The following is an 18,132-nucleotide window of genomic DNA, read 5'->3' as shown; positions in this document are numbered from 1 at the left end:
AAAACCACATGCCTCAGCGAGAGCACTTCGCTCCTCTACATCAGCTGGCCAGTGGTACCCCGATCGCTGAGAGAAAATAAATCCTGCTAAGTCGTGTCTCTTCTCTGTTTTGGCACATTGGTTTGGCACCAAACCAATGTCAGGACAGCAGAATCACTCTCCATCTCCCGCAAAAGACTCAAGACTCACTTGTTGTTCAGACTTCACCTTACATTTATCTTATCTGATTTAAAGACAGAAATACCTCTAAAACAAAATAAGAATTTATTTAAACACTGTTCAAAGAGAATTAGGAAAAAGTAACATAGGACACAGAAATTAGTAACAGAGAGAGAAACTGGGAAACAATCTGTGTCTCATTATCAATTGTCTCAGTCTTTGAGGTCTTGTGTTCTGAAGCTACTGCTCCACCACCTGGTCACTGCTGGTACCAGATTGCATACATCTCTGTCAGAAGATCGATAAAATGTCGACTGATGTAAATTGTCTGAAACTCGAAACTCAAGGTACTTTTACCTCCAAACAATACTTGGCTAAAATACTTCAGTACATTCATTTTGTGTAAATGTGTTGTGTTGTCACATTAAACTGCAGTTCAGTGTTGACCACTTAATGTTCCTCTGTACTCTCAGTACTGATGTGTGTGTTTAGCTCCACTGTGAGCTTTTAGTTTTGTCAACTGTTACCTCTGTTAGCTCTCATGCTAAAGGGCTCGAAAACAAACAGTGTGGTGTTGTCCCCGCACTGGGGCTGACAGAAAATGACTTACATGACTACTTACAATGAACAGACAATCTCAATTGATAAATATAGTTTGTTTTGCTTCAACTATGACAAAGTGAAATCCACTTCTATGCTATGTTTGGCTATTTGATCAAATATCAACAATCATGCTCCAGAATGATTCATCCCACCTTTAAAAGAACTCAAATACAACAGATTTATTTTTCTTTTATGGCTGCATTAACATGGAGACCTACAATGAAACTAAAGAAACAATGCAGATGTTTTATTCGATCAATTATCAGAATGAAAAAGATTTCTAGCTGTTGACACAAACATACAGTAACTAGCAGATATAATTTCACTTACAGAGCTTTGTTAGAAGCTTTGACCACTGGCAGCAGCCTCAGAAGAACCTCCTCTGAAACAGAATATTTCTTCAGGTCAAACACATCCAGATCTTCTTCTGATGACAGTAAGATGAAGACCAGAGCTGACCACTGAGCAGGAGACAGTTTATCTGTGGAGAGACTTCCTGATCTCAGGTACTGTTGGATCTCCTCCTCTAGAGAACCATCATTCAGTTCATTCAGACAGTGGAACAGATTGATGCTTCTCTCTGGAGACAGATTCTCACTGATCTTCTTCTTGATGTACTCAACTGTTTTCTGATTGGTCTGTAAGCTTCTGTTCTTTTTCAGTAGTCCTTGAGGGAGAGTCTGATTGGTCTGCAGTGAAAGACCCAGAAGGAAGCGGAGGAACAAGTCCAGGTGTCCGTTTGGACTCTGTAAGGCCTTGTCAATAGCAAACCTGTGGACATTTGTCACAGACGTTTTGCTGAAAAACATTCCCACATGTTTGCCGATAGTTTGAGCTAGCTCTGACATCACATTCTTGTTTTTGTTAATGAGTGACATCTCTACATACAAAGCTGCCAAAAACTCCTGAACACTGAGATGGACGAAGCTAAACATCTTGACTTCATCATTCTTCCTGCCACGTTCCTCTTTAAAGATCTCTGTGAACACTCCTGAGAACAGTGAGGCTCCTCTGACATCAATGCCACTCTCTTCTAGATCTCTTTCATAGAAGATCACGTTGCCCTTTTCCAGCTGGTGGAAAGCCAGTTTTGCTAATGACTTAATGTACTGAATGCACATGTTTTGGTCAAACTTCTCATTTGTCTGATGATTCTGAAAACTCAGGAACTCTACATACATCTCAGTCAGGGTCTTGGGCAGCTCTCCTCCCTCTCTGGTCTTGAGCAGAACTGTGGCAGTGATCCAGCAGAAGACTGGGATGTGGCACATGATGTGGAGGCTTCGTGATGTCTTGATGTGGGAGATGATTCTGCTAGCCTGCTCCTCATCTCTGAATCTCTTCCTGAAGTACTCCTCCTTCTGTGGGTCAGTGAACCCTCTGACTTCGGTGAACACGTCAACAAAATCAGAATGAATCTGATTGGCTGCTGCAGGTCGTGTGGTTATCCAGAGGCGAGCAGAGGGAAGCAGATTTCTCTGGATGAGATTTGACATCAGCACATCCACTGAGGTGAACTGTGTGACATCAAAGTCTGTTCCTTTGTTTTTATTGGTCGAGCAGTTCAGTTGAAGGCGACTCTCATCCAGTCCATCCAAAACAAACACCAGTTTGAATTTACTTTTGTCATAGTTGGTGTTTCCTGATGACTGCAGAGTCGTAAAGATGTGATCAAGAGCCTCCTTCGTGATGCCTCTGGTCTCTGTGATACATTCATGAATGAGTTTTGTCAAACTTAACTTTTCATCCTTCCATAAGTTGAGCTGGCGGAAGGTAAAGGGGAATATGAGATGCACATCTTGATTGTTTTCTTTGTTAGTCCAGTCCAACACAAACTTCTGGACAAGAAATGTTTTGCCAATTCCTGCGATGCCATTGGTCAGCACTGTTCTTATGGATCTTCCTTTACCAGAGGGGGGTTTGAACATGTCACAGGGTTGAATTGATTCCTCTGTTGTTGGCTTCACCTCCATCTGAATGACCTCATGCTGTTTGTTAATGTTTACGTCACCCCCAGCTGTGACGTACAGCTCTGTGTAGATATCAACCAGAAGTTCCTTCCTCTGTGCCCACCCCTCTTGTGCACGATTAAACCGATCCTCGAGGTTTGACTGAAGCATTTTCTGGTAATATGAGATGGGTTGTGGCTTTGGTACTGGAACAATCTCATCTGAGTGACAAATAGAAACAAAAAACAACTGAAATGCAGGATTTTAAATTTACAGTTGGAGAAAGTTGTCTATGCAGACTATTGTAACAGTATGATATCTGTAGTTGTGTTATAGTAAAGTATCTTAACATTAATATTTGATCAGATCATTCTCTCATGTACCCACACAACATATGAATCTATCCAACAGGGAGCTGGTCAGTACAACCAACTCTGGACTGGTGACCACTGAGCAGCTGTTGGTGTTGCTGCCATCTTCTGGTTGAAACTTCATAAAGATGAGTCCTGTAGCATCAGTTTTAATATTCAAGCTCAAGCTCTCATGCATTCTTAACTTCTTTCACTCTTTCTTCTTTTGTTAGAATACCTTGATGATGTTTAAACATGTATATAATCTAAACTACTTCCAATAAAGAAAAAACAAAGCTGAGCCTGGTGGCTCCGTACAGACCATAATTTATCTGGCTTCTTTGGTTTCCACTCAACAAAACAAGGATGCAGGCCTTATCTGAACCACAGGTGAGCTCAACTAGCTTTCCACTGTCACTCCACTCTGTCCTCACAGTTATCAACCACTTTGACTTCATGGTCAGGTCAACTCCAAATCTGAGTTAAAAACCATGAACTGAGCTGAAGTCAGTTTCAGTTCATTCAGTTTGACAAACAAACACAAGCTAACAGAAATGGTTCAGAAATAATGGTTATTATTCAGTGTCCATCATGGCCTCCATGAAAAGAGTTGCTCTCTGATCTCTTCTTCCTCTTCACTCGACTCCATCTCTGCTGTCTAACCTCTGGCCTGCTCATACTACATAAGACCCGCCCTCTTAAGAAGAGCAGCCAATCAAAAATTACAAATGACCTCCTGCAACCTGGTTGCTGTAGCTGCAGTAGAGACAGTTTGATGCAGATCTGATGGTTTGACTGAAATACCTCATAAAAAGGATTAAACTGCCTCCTTCAGCTCAATCCACTGTCACAACAGTCCCACTGTAGTTTTAATCCTCCTGACAGCTCACAGCCACACACAGAATAAAACAAAAACTGATGTTACAGTCTACGGTAGCCAAGAAAAAATATTCTAGACCTTGTCAGATGGATTTTTAGACTTCTAAATAGCTTTGAGTGTCTTTCTGAAGAAACTGAATCAATACTTTATATTCAATGTCTTTCAGAGTTGCAGATACTCTGAAACTGCTTCAACTAAAGATCATCAAGTACTCCTGTCTCTGCTTTCACTCAGTTATAATGCAGTCAGTCTTACTAACTTTTAACTTTTCCAAACTAACAGCTAAACTTTGTCTTTCAGGGCTTCTGTACATTCCAGAGAATACAGCAGCTTTACCTTCACTCTGAGAGGAAGAAGGTCCTCTGTTCTCTGGAGTCTCTCCAACATCACCCACATTCACTGACACTGAGAGAGGTGAAGACAGAGATTATGGCTGGGTTGCACCAACAAGGATTCATTTAATCTAAAATCAGATCTAATCTGAGTTTAGTAAAACTAGTTTGAAATGAATTAATCCAGATTATTGATGCTTCAACCTTTTCTCCTCATTATGAAATCAGCCTCTTTGTTTCTCTTTGCTGAAAACAATGAGCTTCTGTACTGAGAGGCCTGTTCCTTTACAAGTATTGTGTGGTCGACTCACTCTCTTCTTCTGAAAATGATATTAAAATAAAGACTGTGACTGACCTTCTGGTCCTGAGCTGTTGGCTGACAGACTCTGCACCAGGTCATTCCTCTTGATCTTCTCTAAAATCTTCTTGGTCACCTTCAGAGCTCCATCAAGTGTAAAGGTGTTCACCATCAGATCCACTGTGTCCCGTCTTTCTGCTCTCTCCAGCCTGGACTGTTTGATGGGTTGGTAGCCTTCCAGGATGTCAGGCAGCTTCAGATGCCATTTGAAATCCTTGAATTCATCAACTTTTAGATCCTCCAGAGTGTTGAAAATGTCCTCTGGTGTCATCGTGGCTCCCTGCTAAAGACAGGCAGTGTTATCAGCTGAAGGAAAACCAGCCAGACTTCCATCAGCTGGGAAACATCAGGGAAGACCGGTCTGAACTGTTGAGAAGCTGCTGCATTTATGACCTGACACACTGCGACCTGTACTGACAACATACACAAACTGCTGACCTTTTTATTCTCTGCTCTGCTGGCAGAGATGATTCAAACACAGAAACATGACCCTGGTTGTACAGACTGACCAATCAGTGGTCTGCACTGTTTTAACTCCACCTTTTAGTATCAGATCAGTGTGCTAGCTACGTCAACAGGACAGTTACATGCACAGCTTTCTTCTCACCTAAAATGTCTTTAGAAATTTCACTTAGCTATTTTAGATATAGAAGAGAAAGTTTCTGTAGACAGTTGTGTTACACTGACCACACTGTGTTGCCGTTCCTGGCAAGAGTCTGGCGAGAATTAGAGAGTTTACAACGGGATTTGAGTCTCTCTCTGAAGTTGTTGTACACATGGTGGCCGTACCTATGTTTTCCTGCTGGCTCCTACTGTTATGAAGAAATGTCGTTCAACATTTCACATGACTCTCAGTCATTAAACAACAGTTTCCAAGATGATAGAGAGTCCAGGATGGCGGCAGAGTGACACCGACTGTTCTCTCCGAGCGTCCATAAATGGATTAAATACCCTAACGCCAGAGGGTTTTTTTTCTCTCTCTCTCTTTTCGATGCATCACTGTAAGTAAATGAGCGATACCTGAGATTTAATAAGAAGGAAGCGCAAACATTGCACAATTGATGCGCAATGAGCCAACTTTCCAACGCTGCTCTTGACTGCAAAGACTCTGAATCACTTGCAAAATTCGTTGAAACTGTGCTGTCCAAGCACTTTCAAGAAGCGGATGATGTAGTGATTTAGTCGGCTAGAAAAAAAGTCGACACAATACTACTACTACTACTTCTACTCTGAATCGCCAAGCTGAGCAGCTAAAATCACTGCATATTGCTGTGGGGAAGATTGAATCCCGTGTGCAGAAGCTCGAGACAGATTGTGCACAAAATCAGACTAAGCTGACCGAATACGAGGACAAACTTGTCCAGATTGAAGATTGAGCATGTAGAGATAATATACTCTTGATAAATCTCAAGGAAGGAATCAAAACATCTAACGCCAGGCAATATCTGTTTGCCAGTCTCTCAAAATGGTTTCCTGCACTGGCTGAGCAACCTCCAGAAATAATGCGTGTGCACAGGGTTGGTGCGCCGAGAGATGCATCTTGAAAACCTCTATCACTAATCTTAAATTGTTTTGAGATTCACTGACCGGGACAGAATCCTCAACAAGTCAAGAAGGCAGCCAGTCACGGTAGCTGGTCGTCAGATAAAATTTGCGCCAGACTACAGCGAGACTACATCCAAAAGCAGCAAGCCCTGCTACCCGGTCCTAAACAGGGTGCGTCAGGCCGGCTTCCAGGCTTTTCTGCTTTACCCAGCGAGGATCTCTCTAAACCGGTGATCTGCACCTTGATGCAGCGGTAAGACTGTTGCTGGATTTCCTGCTTAAACTACTGATCTGACCTAAGTGTAGACAACAATAAGGCGGAATAACTATAAACAATACTCTATGGTCAGAATTTTGTTAGTTTATTTTATTTTTTTCCCCTTTATTTACATATCTGGGAAACGTTTGGACAGCCGAGGAGAACAGATTATGGCTTATATCCCTATGAACAGGTTTGTGTTTGTTCTTTGTTTGTTTGTTTTTTCTCTGCTTTTTTCTTTAATGTGTATTTATTTGCTGTTCTTTTTGTCTTATGTGTGGTACCTTCTATGTGTGGTGTGTGTGTTGTGACGTTCACGAACGAACCGATTCTATTGAACGGCTCATTAACATGAACGATGGGATCCAAGTCGCAACTGGGAACCGTTCTTTTTTTTTTTTTTTTTATATCAGTGTGCTCCTCCTTTGCTCCTCTCCTGAGTGGGACAGAGAAGTTACATGGGGAGGAGCGCAGCCCAGCTTATTAGATATGCAAATGTAGCATTAGGCCACCTGAGTTGTGTGCTGCCTTTGCTAAAAAAATAAAAATAAAAAAACAGAAACACATGACTGTCCTGCCTCCGAGAGCAGAGCAACTGCAGCGTTCTTAATTAGGAGGAAGACAGTTTTGTTTCATATCTCACCCCATCATACCTCCCAGTGATTATTTCCAAGATAAAATGAGTTACCACCAGGCTGGCTTCTTATAACATAATAAATGTAAAAATCAGTCAAATGAGCCAGTTTTATGAACGGCTCTTTGAAAGAAACGGCTCACTAAGATCCGGCTCCCCTCAAAGAGCCACAAATCCCATCTCTTGTGGGAGTGGGTGCGAGGAAGGACGGGAGGGGAAAAGAGAGGAGGGAGGGATAGGCGGGAAAATGGAAACTAAGAAGGATGTTTTTTGTTTTATCGATATGTACTTGGCAATGACAAGAAGAAATATATACTTTCTTTAGATTAGTCGAATGAATAGCACGAAATTGAGAATTATATCCTGGAATGTGAACGGAACTAATAATCAGGGTAAACGTGGTAAAATATTAAAGCCTTTAAAAAGATTCTCCCCAGATATCGTCTTTCTCCAAGAAACACATGTAAGAATAGAGAAACTTGGTCATCTAAAAAGAGAATGGGTAGGTGAGGTACTTGGTGCTGGACAATCTTCAAAGAGAGCTGGTGTTGCTGTTTTATTAAATAAGAGATTAAACCTCATAGTCAACAATGTATTACGTGACCCTCTTGGGAGATATATTATTATTAATGTTTCTGTGGATTCAAACAACTTTACTCTAGTAAACGTATATGCACCTAATGAAGACTGTCCAGGTTTCTTCAGCGCAATCGAGAGTAAATAAGTAGATTTTTATGACTCAACAATTATAGTCGGGGGAGATCTAAATTTAACATTAAATCCACAGGTTGACAAGAGTGGGAAGATAAACCAACCAAAAAAAATCTGTATTTACATTATCCAACTTAATGCATGATGTTGGGCTTGTTGATATCTGGAGAATACTACACAGTGATGTAAGAGATTATACTTTTTACTCCCACAGGCATCAAACCTTCTCAAGAATTGATCTGTTCCTAATTTCTCAAGACATTATTAAAAATGTGACACAAAGCTTAATCCAATAGTGATATCTGATCATAGTCCTATTCAGATTGACCTTGAATTAAAATCAGCACAAGTGTGTTTTAAACAGTGGAAGGTCAATGATTCTCTGTTCAGAGAAAAAAAATAAGTGAATACATTCATACATTTATAGATATTAACAAAAACTCCATAAATGATTTGCAAATGATAGGGGAAGCATTAAAATGTTTCTTCAGAGGAGAGTTAATTAAGATTGGTAGCTTCAAGAAGAAGACACAGCAGCAAGAGGAAAGCAAATTGTTAACAAGAATTAAGCTGTTACAAAGTTCACTGTCAAACGAATATAAGAATTAAATATGGACGAAACTGTGTAAACTAGGGGTGTCAACGTCTACACGTGTAAACGGATACACGGATAACAAATCATAACCGTTTAGAAAAATCAATAACCGTTTACACGTCTATTTTTCTTCCTCCTCCTCCTCCTCGTTCATTTCTCATCAATATATATAGTATTCAGGGTTTCCCCTACATGTAATTGACTGTGGTGCACCGCCACGGCAAAATAAAAGCCGCCACACCTTAAAAATTCAGGCATAAATAAATCCAGTGGAAATATTTTACCGTCGTCTTCCACCGCAGTCTTTGACGTTAACTAGCATGTTGGATATTTAGCTTGATAATTGGCTAGAGGATTAAAATGGTCACTTAGAGCAGAGTCCTGCACGGGTCACCGCATCCAACCCGTTTTCCGACAGTAGCACAGATTACATTCCGTACCAGAGCCGACCCGCTATAAATTGATACCGACGCCCGAAGGAAAATTGGACGGACGCAATTTTTAAAAGTGAAAGTAAGATAATGTTGCCTGAAAGCTTCAGATAATAACATTAACTAACTATACAATTAAATGTTCCCACTAGTGCAGTTATCCGCATACATAATAGATGAATGGGGCACAATGTTACGTTGATATAAAAAAAAACAAAAAACCTGCAGCCACAGCCAGTGTCGCGTCACGTCACTTCAAGTTGACTGGGGGACACGATGGCGGCGGTTAACAAGCGGAGCACTGTTTGTTTTTTGAACAAACTGCCAGTGGAAATCAAGTTGAGTGTAGGCTATGTCAGGCAAAGTTGGCTTACAACAACAGCACGGGATCCATGCTAAACCACCTGCGATGGAAACACCCGAACAAGTTGGAGGGAGAGACTGCTGCTGGCATCGGTGCTACCGCCACTGCGATAGAAAGAGATCATAAATCTCCGACGTGTAACCGGGTACACGTCGGTTAGAAGCCCCGTTTACACGTGTAGAAAAAATTGTAAACGTTGACACCCCTAGTGTAAACTAAAAATGACATGATGACATTATAGGAAAAATGTTTTAATATAAACTAAAGAGAGCAAAATTAAATTATTATGAAAGTGGGGAAATGGCAGGAAAGCTGTTAGCCTCAAGACTGAAAAAACAAATGACAAAAAATTAAATTTCTAGTATCAGATTACTAAATGATTCAATATCCTCTGATCCAGATCAAATAAACAAAACTTTTACTGAATTTTACAAAAACCTTTATGAGTCTGAAGGTGATGCTAACCCTGAGTCACTAGAAAAGTTTTTTAATAATGTAAAGCTTCCCTTTTTAACAGAAGAGGAAAAACACACATTAGAACAACCAATAACTCTATCTGAAATAAATCAGGCCATAAATTCTTTTGCTAAAAAAATCTCCAGGGCCTGATGGTTATAAAGCAGAGTTATATCAGGAGTTCAGTGGGGATCTGTCACCCCTTCTTTTGCAGATGTATCAAGCATCATATGAAAACATAAGTTTCTCACCATTATTTAATCATCCGAATTATTACGTTAATAGTAAGATCCTCTCTTCTGCAAGAACTATCATCCAATATCTTTAGCCAACCTGAACAATAGAATCCTGGCTAAAGTTCTTGCAGCAAGATTATTTAAGGTAATTGGAAAGCTGATATGGGTTCGCCACCTACTTTATACAGTGGATCAAAATGCTTTACCACAATCCTACGGCTTCAGGAAGAACGAATGACTTCTTTTCAAAACCAATTACTTTACATCGAGGTGCAAAACAAGGGTTCCCAATTTCAGGTCTCTTATTTAATTTGGTTATTGAGCCATTAGCTGAGAAAATAAGATCTGAAAATAATATCAAAGGCATTTATATTGGAAGTCAAACATATACAATATCACTGTACTGTGATGACATAATTTTGTATTTAACAGATGTAGAATCCTCTCTTCTTCATCTCACACAGATCATCACTCAGTACGGCTCTCTGTCAGGATATAAAGTAAATTGGGAGAAATGTGAATTGACGTCCTTAAATAAAACCTGTACTATCACATGTGTACGGAATACCAAAATAAAATGGCAACAACATCTGGGACTAAAAATTACATCAAATATCTATCAAACAAGAGATATGAATCTCAAACCTAAAACAAAATAAGAGCAAATATTGGTCGCTGGTCAAGCCTTCCTATATCTCTGTGGGGTCGAGTAAATATTGTAAAAATGAATATCCTCCCTACTGTCAACTACTACCCATTGTCATACAAAAAGCCTGGTCTGATGACTTACAAGGCAATCTCAGCATTTATTTGGCATAGTAAAAAGGCCCGATGCTCATACTTGATGATGTCTAATCTATACAAGAAAGGTGGTCTGCAGCTCCCTAACTTTTTTTTATTATTATTTATCATTTGGTTGTCAGCAAGTAAATATGTTTTTGGATCCTGATGTGATTAAAGACTGGAAAACCATTGAGGAGAATATGTTACAAAGCTTGAATATTGACTCAGGATTTCTTTATTATATGAAAACACTTCCTAAGGTACTGATTGGAACTCCCATTGAAGTGTCTTTCAACATTTTAAAGTCATGTGCAAAGGTCTTAAGATTTGACACAGATACTTCAATAAATCAGCCAATATGGCAGAACCCAAATATAACAGTGAACAGAAAGGTTATTAATTGGAAAAAGTGGAAGGACAATGGAGTAACTAGGCTTTGTCACATATTCTCTAATAATAAAAATTGCAATTGTTTTAAAAACTTTGATGAGTTAATCACTGATATAATATTCCAAAGAGTGAGTACTTTATTACCTTACGACACTATTGAAAAATGTGTGTCGATAGAAAAGCTGAGAATTTGTGTACACACATTTGAAAATGTTCTTTACAGTCATAACCTGCCAAATAAAAATGTAGTTAAATTATGGTATTCATTCATTTGAATGATAGCATTGGTGATCAATTTGATGTTTGTGCAAAAAAATGGGCCAGAGTTCTGCATAAACGAGAGGAACAGCTGTCCAATTCCAAATACTCAACAGATTATACTTCACACCGTCAAAACTATTTACAATGGGCTTACAAGAAGACAGTATATGTCTAAAAAGGCTATACTGATGGAACTTTGTTTCATTTACTCTGGTATTGCCATAAAATAAAAGAAATTTTGTATAACAAATATACATGGTTTAACAAAACACGCTATGAACCACATTAACATAACTGTTCCACTAACACCAGAGTCATGTATATTAGGAGATCTAAATAATTTTAATAAAGTTCCACCAAAGGAAAAAGAAAATGTTCCTCTCTTTATGCATGATCACAAAAAAGGTGATCATCAAAAACTGGATCTGTGCTAAAACTCCATCGGAGAGGGAGTGGGTCACCGAGGCCATGGAGACAGTGAATTTAGAGAAAGTAGCCTTTAGTTTGGAAAATAATGATGCGAGTTATGTTGAAATTTGGGCTCCAATGGAAAATTATTTGATGTTGCTGTAATGTACATGTTTTTGTCCTCTCGACATTTCTTTTGAATTTGCTTATGAAGTTTGTAGTTATAGTGCCTGAGACCATTTAAGGGGTGGGGGTTTTGGGAGGGACTGGAGGTGTGCTATTTGTTTGTATGCTTGTGTTTTGCTTTCTTTCTTTCTTTTTTTTTCTTTCTTCATAGTATTATTATTAGTTGGAATATGTTTGAAAAATAAAATAAAATAAAAAATACAACAGTTTCCAAACCAGACACCATGTTGGTCCAGTTTTAAATGTACACGGCTCACGAGTGGTGTTCGTCCAATCAGGTGCAGCCAGTGAGTGTTTGCGTGGTTGTCGGACGGTGTCGCCTGTTTTGGTCGAGTGTTCAAAGCTGGGAAGCGTCCTGTGCTCTTGTGTCAAATGAACCAAGACTGAACACAGTCGTTCAGTTTGCAGCCTGAACACATTTATAGTCTACTAATGTTTATTTTCAGGCTCAGCTGGACAATAAAGTTGTAAAGCAACATTACAACATTGCTCTCTTATTGTGAGCTAACGTTACTTTGACATGTTGGAGATGATGTGGTGATAAGAGTGATACAAACACACAGCAGGACCTGACACTCCCTCATCTCTCAGCAGTAAAGTCAGCTCACATTAAAATCACTCAATTAAACAAAACATGAAAAGACTCATTTTGTTGAGAAAGTCACATTTCATAGAATAACTAGTGAGTTCATTCATGAACATTCAGAACTTCAAATCGTCTTCATTCACTTCATCACTGCTCTCATCCACAAGTTGATGTTGTAGTTTGTTCATCAGAGGTGTGTCATGTTACCTGTCACAGTTCTCACCTGTTAAAGTCCAGATGAGGTCAAAGAGTGGTTCTTCCTTCGTCTACAGACTCTGACAGACGCTGCTGGTGTCTGTGTTCATCTGACCGACAGCCGTCACATCCTCATACCTTCAAATCCAAATCCAGACACATCAATGAGGTGAGAGCAGAAAGCCAGTGTGAGCTGTAGTGCTGCCAGTCAGCAGCAGGTGTCAGTGTTACAGAAGCTCTGTCAGTCAGCGCTCTGATGGGAGAGATTTCACAGCAGTTAGACACACTGACAGAGATCCAGAGTCCAAACTGCAGGAACAATGAAGCCCCGACAACAAGAAGACAAACAACAACAGGTTGATGATTGAATGAGGGAGAGAGAACAGTCTGTAAACTCATGACAACATGTGACAAACACAAAGTGCATCAACAAACAGACAGAGAGGTCGACTGAAAGCAACAACACACATCTCACACACATTTACAATAAACTGTCTCTTTCAAATATCTGCTCTGTTTCCATTCAGTAACAACACCATTAATGTTTGGTGGCTGAATTTAAAGAGTCCTTCACATGTTGTCACATCTCAGTGTCTTAATACACAACTCACATGCTGTATGTATGTTGACAGAGTTGCTGGTTCTGCAGAACTGGACCTTGTCTTATTGTCACATTATAATATGAATAAAATCACAATCAGCTGATCAAACTTTGATGAGCTCATGATTTTGGCTCCGTCTCTCTTGTTGAAACTAAACTTCTCTCCACAAACATGTTACATTTAGAATAACGAGCTCGTTCTCTACAAAAATACATCTTTATTTTTAAAGCTGCTTCAAAATAAAATCATTCTTGTTGGTGGACTAAGAGACTGGAATGTCAGGCTGCACAACTCTTCACATTATTGGAGGAAACAGAAGAATGAAAGAAAAAGCAGCTGTTTGTGATGTCATTCTTCTGGATCAGAACCTGCTGAGGAGTATTAACCTCCCATGGCCGCTCACTCACACTGTCACTTTGTCTCATACTGCTGTGGCTGCTTTGTGCTTTTCAGCAGAGCGTCTGGATCAGAACACAAACATCAGAGCTTCACTTCTTCATGTGGTTCCATGTTTGAATGGTCCAACAGAGAATCTGATCCCTGCCTCTCAACTAGTTTCTTATTAATAAAGACACAAGTTGTGTCTAAATGAATTCACTGTTTCTACACAACTACATCTTTCCTGAGGAGAGAAACAGGACGTTGAGTCTGACTGAACATTTTACAGTTCACATGAAAATGTGAAAAGACTGAAGAATTAAGAAGCACCGTTTCAAACTGTTCAGGTCTAGAAGAGCCGAGTGTTTGATCCTGTTGACCAACGAGCTCGACACCTCTACAACAATTTCTACTGCGATGATTGAGTCAAACTAATGAAGACACAAACAGTCTGATAACACGAGTCTTTACAGCAGGAAAGACACAAATCACACATGAAAAAGTGACATTAAAAACACACATTTACCTTTTTGTCTGCAGGCAGAAATCATGTGAGTCTCACAGAGACAGGAAGTGAAGTTAGAGACGGAGAGAGAAGCTGGTTTACTGTCAGGCTAATAAGTTCCTTATTTTTTTCAATTATCTGTAAGATAATGATCCTGTAAAGTGTTTTTTACCACCAGCTGTCAGCTCATCAACACAGGAAAGAAAATAAATTAGATCAGACAGAAAATGGATGTGTGTGTGTGTGTGTGTGTGTGTGTGTGTGTGTGTGTGTGTGTGTGTGTGTAAGTCTCGGACGTGGACTAAATACTGAAGTGAGGTCACTAGTAACAGTCATATCCCAGACTCCATTAGCAAACTGCATGATTTTACCAGTTGTTGCCTCACGAGGAGAAACTTAATAAAGTTTGTGAAACAGCTGCAGCACATTTTAAATCTCTGGACTTTGGGGGACAACACCAGAAGACAAACTGCTGTTAATAATGGCCAGAACCAACTGTCCTATACAAGGGAATACCTCTTTGGCTTAATCTGGCCAACCACATCTTCTAAAGCCATCAGAGACATAGGCTCAAACAAATCAAGCACAGCTGAGCAAAGAACATGGTCAGAGGGGTCAGATACAGGTGTGGTAATCAGAGCCCTTGCAAAAGCAACCTTATCAATGAAGAATTGCAGGAAGCTATTGCACATTTCAGGGGACTCCTCTGTGCGCGCAGGCTGAGGTGAGCCAAGAACAGATTCGATGGTTTTAAATAACACACGTGGGTTGTGAGAATTTGATTCAATAATGTTTGACAGGTGCTCTCTTCTGGCCTCTTTAACAGTGCTCTGGTAGCAGCGCCAGCAGTCTTTTAGGATTTGACGAGACACATGCAGCTTGTCCTTTTTCCACCTGCGTTCAGCTTTGCGGCACTCCTGTCTGGCTGCGCGAGTTCTCCCATTGAACCAGGGCTCAGGTTTAGCTTTGGGCTGCACCGTTTTAAATGGAGCCACAAAGTCCAGTATGTTTCAGCAGGAGGAGTGAAACCAGGAGCTGAGCACCTCCGTGTTTGCAGATGTTAAGTCAGAGGGGACACAGAGCTGGTTGAAGGCAGCGGAGAACTGACCGGCAGTGATGGGGTTAAAAATCCGACGGCAGCGAGCAGGAGCGGCAGATTTAACTGCAGCACAGGAGACAGCAGCTTCAAACAGTACCGGCAAATGATCGGAAAACACATTGTCACAGATTTCCATGTTTGACACAGACAAACCATGACAGAGGACGAGGTCTAATGTGTGTCCATGTTCGTGTGTGGGACCAGACATACACTGCTCCAAATTAAAAGAGTCAATAAGGCTTAAAAAGTCCTTCACCAACGGTTTTTCAGGACAGCACACATGAATGTTAAAATCCCCTACAAGGAGGACACGATCATACTTTGGCATAAATTCAGCCAGAAGATCAGAGAAGGGGGCTTCAGTTTGGCGGATCGAGGAGCCCATGGCAGTGTCTTCAGGAGCCGGAGGTTCACGCCGCACTAAGAAAGCCAGAGGCCGGAGTCCCTCAAACGAACCGGTGACAGGTACGAGGCAGGCGTCAATGGGATCCAGGAAACGCAGAGGCACGATGAAGGGATGAATTAAACCATGTCCTGCCCTGGAAATGGACGAAGATCATGCCAGCCAGACTTTCTGCTTCACCAGCCGGCCGCCAAGTTTGACGCGGGGACGCTTCCGCCGAGGAGGTGGAGCAGAGGCCTGGCACAGGTGAGTCGTGATCCCTGCCAGTAGCGGGGGCACAGTTTTCTGCCCACTATGTCTAAATGCACCTACATCTCCAACATTATGTCGAAGATCCAAAAGAGCCTGGCGATCATACACCAGCAGAGACTCGATCTGATTAGTGCCGAGGGTTATAAACAGCAGAAACATCAGCCATTATAGCAGCATCAGGCGACCAGCAACACACAGTGGCGCCATCTTCCTCCCCTCAACAAGTGACATGTAACCGGAAATTCAACAAAGGACGGAGGGTAAAACCAACCAGTCTGTCTCTCAGGACGCACCTGTCTGTCTGCGTCCTAACGCTGGTGAGGGTTAGTTCATCTAGAGACCAACAAAGCTCAGATTATAACTCCACCCCTGGGTCCTCTGACTGAACTGTCCATGACAGGTGATGGATTACTGTTACGTGTGCCTGGCGTGTGTTTCGGTGTGTCATTCTCTCACTCTGTTTCTGGTAGCGCCCTCCCCCCTCTCTACCTGAGCACACTTGAGGGTAATTGGTGCTCTGGTAGAGTGGGGAGGGGTGTTATAAGGGCAGAGAGTGCAGGGACAAAGGGGAAGAGATCACACAGACTCACAGCAGCACACCTGTGAGGAGGGTTCTCTCTTCACCCCTTTTGCTCCAAGCAGGTTGGGAAAAACCTCCATGTGCTTTAGGCGCTGGGGCGTTTGTCGTCTTGGTTGTATTTCTTTTTGGGCTGGAGTACTGGTAGCTCAGTTATTTGTTTCTTTTGTTTTAGGTCTACCTATCCGTTAGGTAGTTTAGGGGGAGGTGCGGCTCACTGTGCGGCTGGTCCCGCATCTTTCCATTTTTTGTTCTTTACGTACTTTGTAATATCCCTTTAACAAATACTTATTGAGGTATTTGCAAAAATCCCCTCTGATAAACTCTGGCCTCTTTAAACTTCCTCTGTCCTGCTCATGAGCAGAGGAAGTCATGTGACAGAGGAGGACAGGTGGAGCCTCCACAGGTTAACACCAGAGGCAGCTGCTCACTTCCTGTTTCCTGCCCACAGTTATATACATATATAACATGACCACGTCCCTCACTGACCTCATTGTAACCATGACGATAAAGCTCTTCTGAACTGAACTGAGTCATGTGGACCTAAAACCCAGAATGCTCTCTGAGCTCTACGTGGTCTCTAATGTCGTCTTCCTGAGCTTGTTTGTCAGAGCACTTTGTAAAGGTGAAATATAAGTCAAGTTCATCTTATTCTTTTTATTAAAGACAGAATCAGAGTATCTGGACTGGAAGTTGATTTCTTTGTGTCACACTGAAGCTGAGCAGACTGTTAAAATACTTCTGACTGCACAAAGAAATCCACCTGGACTACAGCTGTTATTAAAACCAGCTGTACTGAGATCAGTCTGTAAAACACTGACAAGAAATGATTATATACACAGATTGTTGGATCAACCGGCTGCTTTGAGCAGATATTACCAATCAAAAGACACAGAAAGAGAAAAGAGACAGAAAGCAGCTGCTGACACACAGCTGGAGGATCTAAAATCTCTTCTGATTGAACTTCAGTGTAACTCAGAAGCTCCAGCAGGTCAGACTGAGAGGAAGCTGCACATTTCAAATGTCTCGGCTGTTTGTTTCCTGTGACTGAGCTGAACGTCGAGCTGCAGCCTCGTCTTCAGCCACGACTGAGTCAAACTAACGAAGACACAAACAGTCTGATAACACGAGTCTTTACAGCAGGAAAGACACAAATCACACATGAAGAAGTGACATTAAAAACACACATTTACCTTTTTGTCTGCAGGCAGAAATCAGGTGAGTCTCACCGAGAGAGAAGAAGTGAAAGTTAGAGATGGAGAGAGAAGCTGGTTGTCTTGATAATCTGTTTAAGTTTCTTAATTTTTTCTCATCTGTAAAAACATTCAGGAGAAAAAAAATGTTTTTCATGTGTAAATAATTGTTTTTCACACAAAATATTTTTGTTATGGAATTAAAACCTGGAGCCCCTGCAGGTTTGAGGAGGAAACCCCTAAATCTGATGTATGATCAGCTGTTAACAGCTGTTATACCGTGGTCTGGGTGAATACTAGATTGTGATTGGCTGGAGGATTTTAATGACCTTCTGATGAACAGACAGCTGTGAAACTCCTCCTGCAGCTCCAGTGTAACTGCCTGTTCACTGTTCTATATCTATGTACAGTAGATGTTTCACTGTCACCTGACACACGTCTCCTCCTGTTTA

At 41.1% G+C, this 18,132-nt stretch overlaps 1 protein-coding gene across 5 annotated transcripts; it reads right to left on the bottom strand.

Moving 5' to 3' along the window:
- Positions 1–1,088: 1,088 nt before the first annotated feature.
- LOC115576424 (protein NLRC3-like) lies at positions 1,089–17,716 on the bottom strand. 5 transcript variants are annotated; one of them, XM_030409074.1, is made up of 5 exons: positions 17,681–17,716; positions 12,700–12,924; positions 4,629–4,914; positions 4,278–4,346; positions 1,089–2,932 (listed from the first exon to the last, which is right to left on the bottom strand). In XM_030409074.1, exons 3-5 carry the CDS (start codon positions 4,900–4,902, stop codon positions 1,089–1,091), a joined length of 2,187 nt encoding a protein of 728 aa, XP_030264934.1. In that variant the 5' UTR covers positions 4,903–4,914; positions 12,700–12,924; positions 17,681–17,716. The 5 variants fall into 5 exon arrangements, with proteins under 5 accessions (XP_030264934.1, XP_030265002.1, XP_030264900.1 ...); XM_030409142.1 differs by lacking the exon at positions 17,681–17,716 and adding an exon at positions 14,178–14,222; XM_030409040.1 differs by lacking the exon at positions 17,681–17,716 and having other exon boundaries at positions 12,700–13,848.
- Positions 17,717–18,132: the final 416 nt, after the last annotated feature.

The sequence above is a fragment of the Sparus aurata genome, chromosome 1 (assembly GCF_900880675.1).
Source record: "Sparus aurata chromosome 1, fSpaAur1.1, whole genome shotgun sequence".
Classification (NCBI taxonomy): Eukaryota; Metazoa; Chordata; class Actinopteri; order Spariformes; family Sparidae; genus Sparus; species Sparus aurata.
The sequence above is the reverse complement of the archived record's forward strand: the minus strand, read 5'-3'. Positions and strand labels throughout refer to the sequence as shown.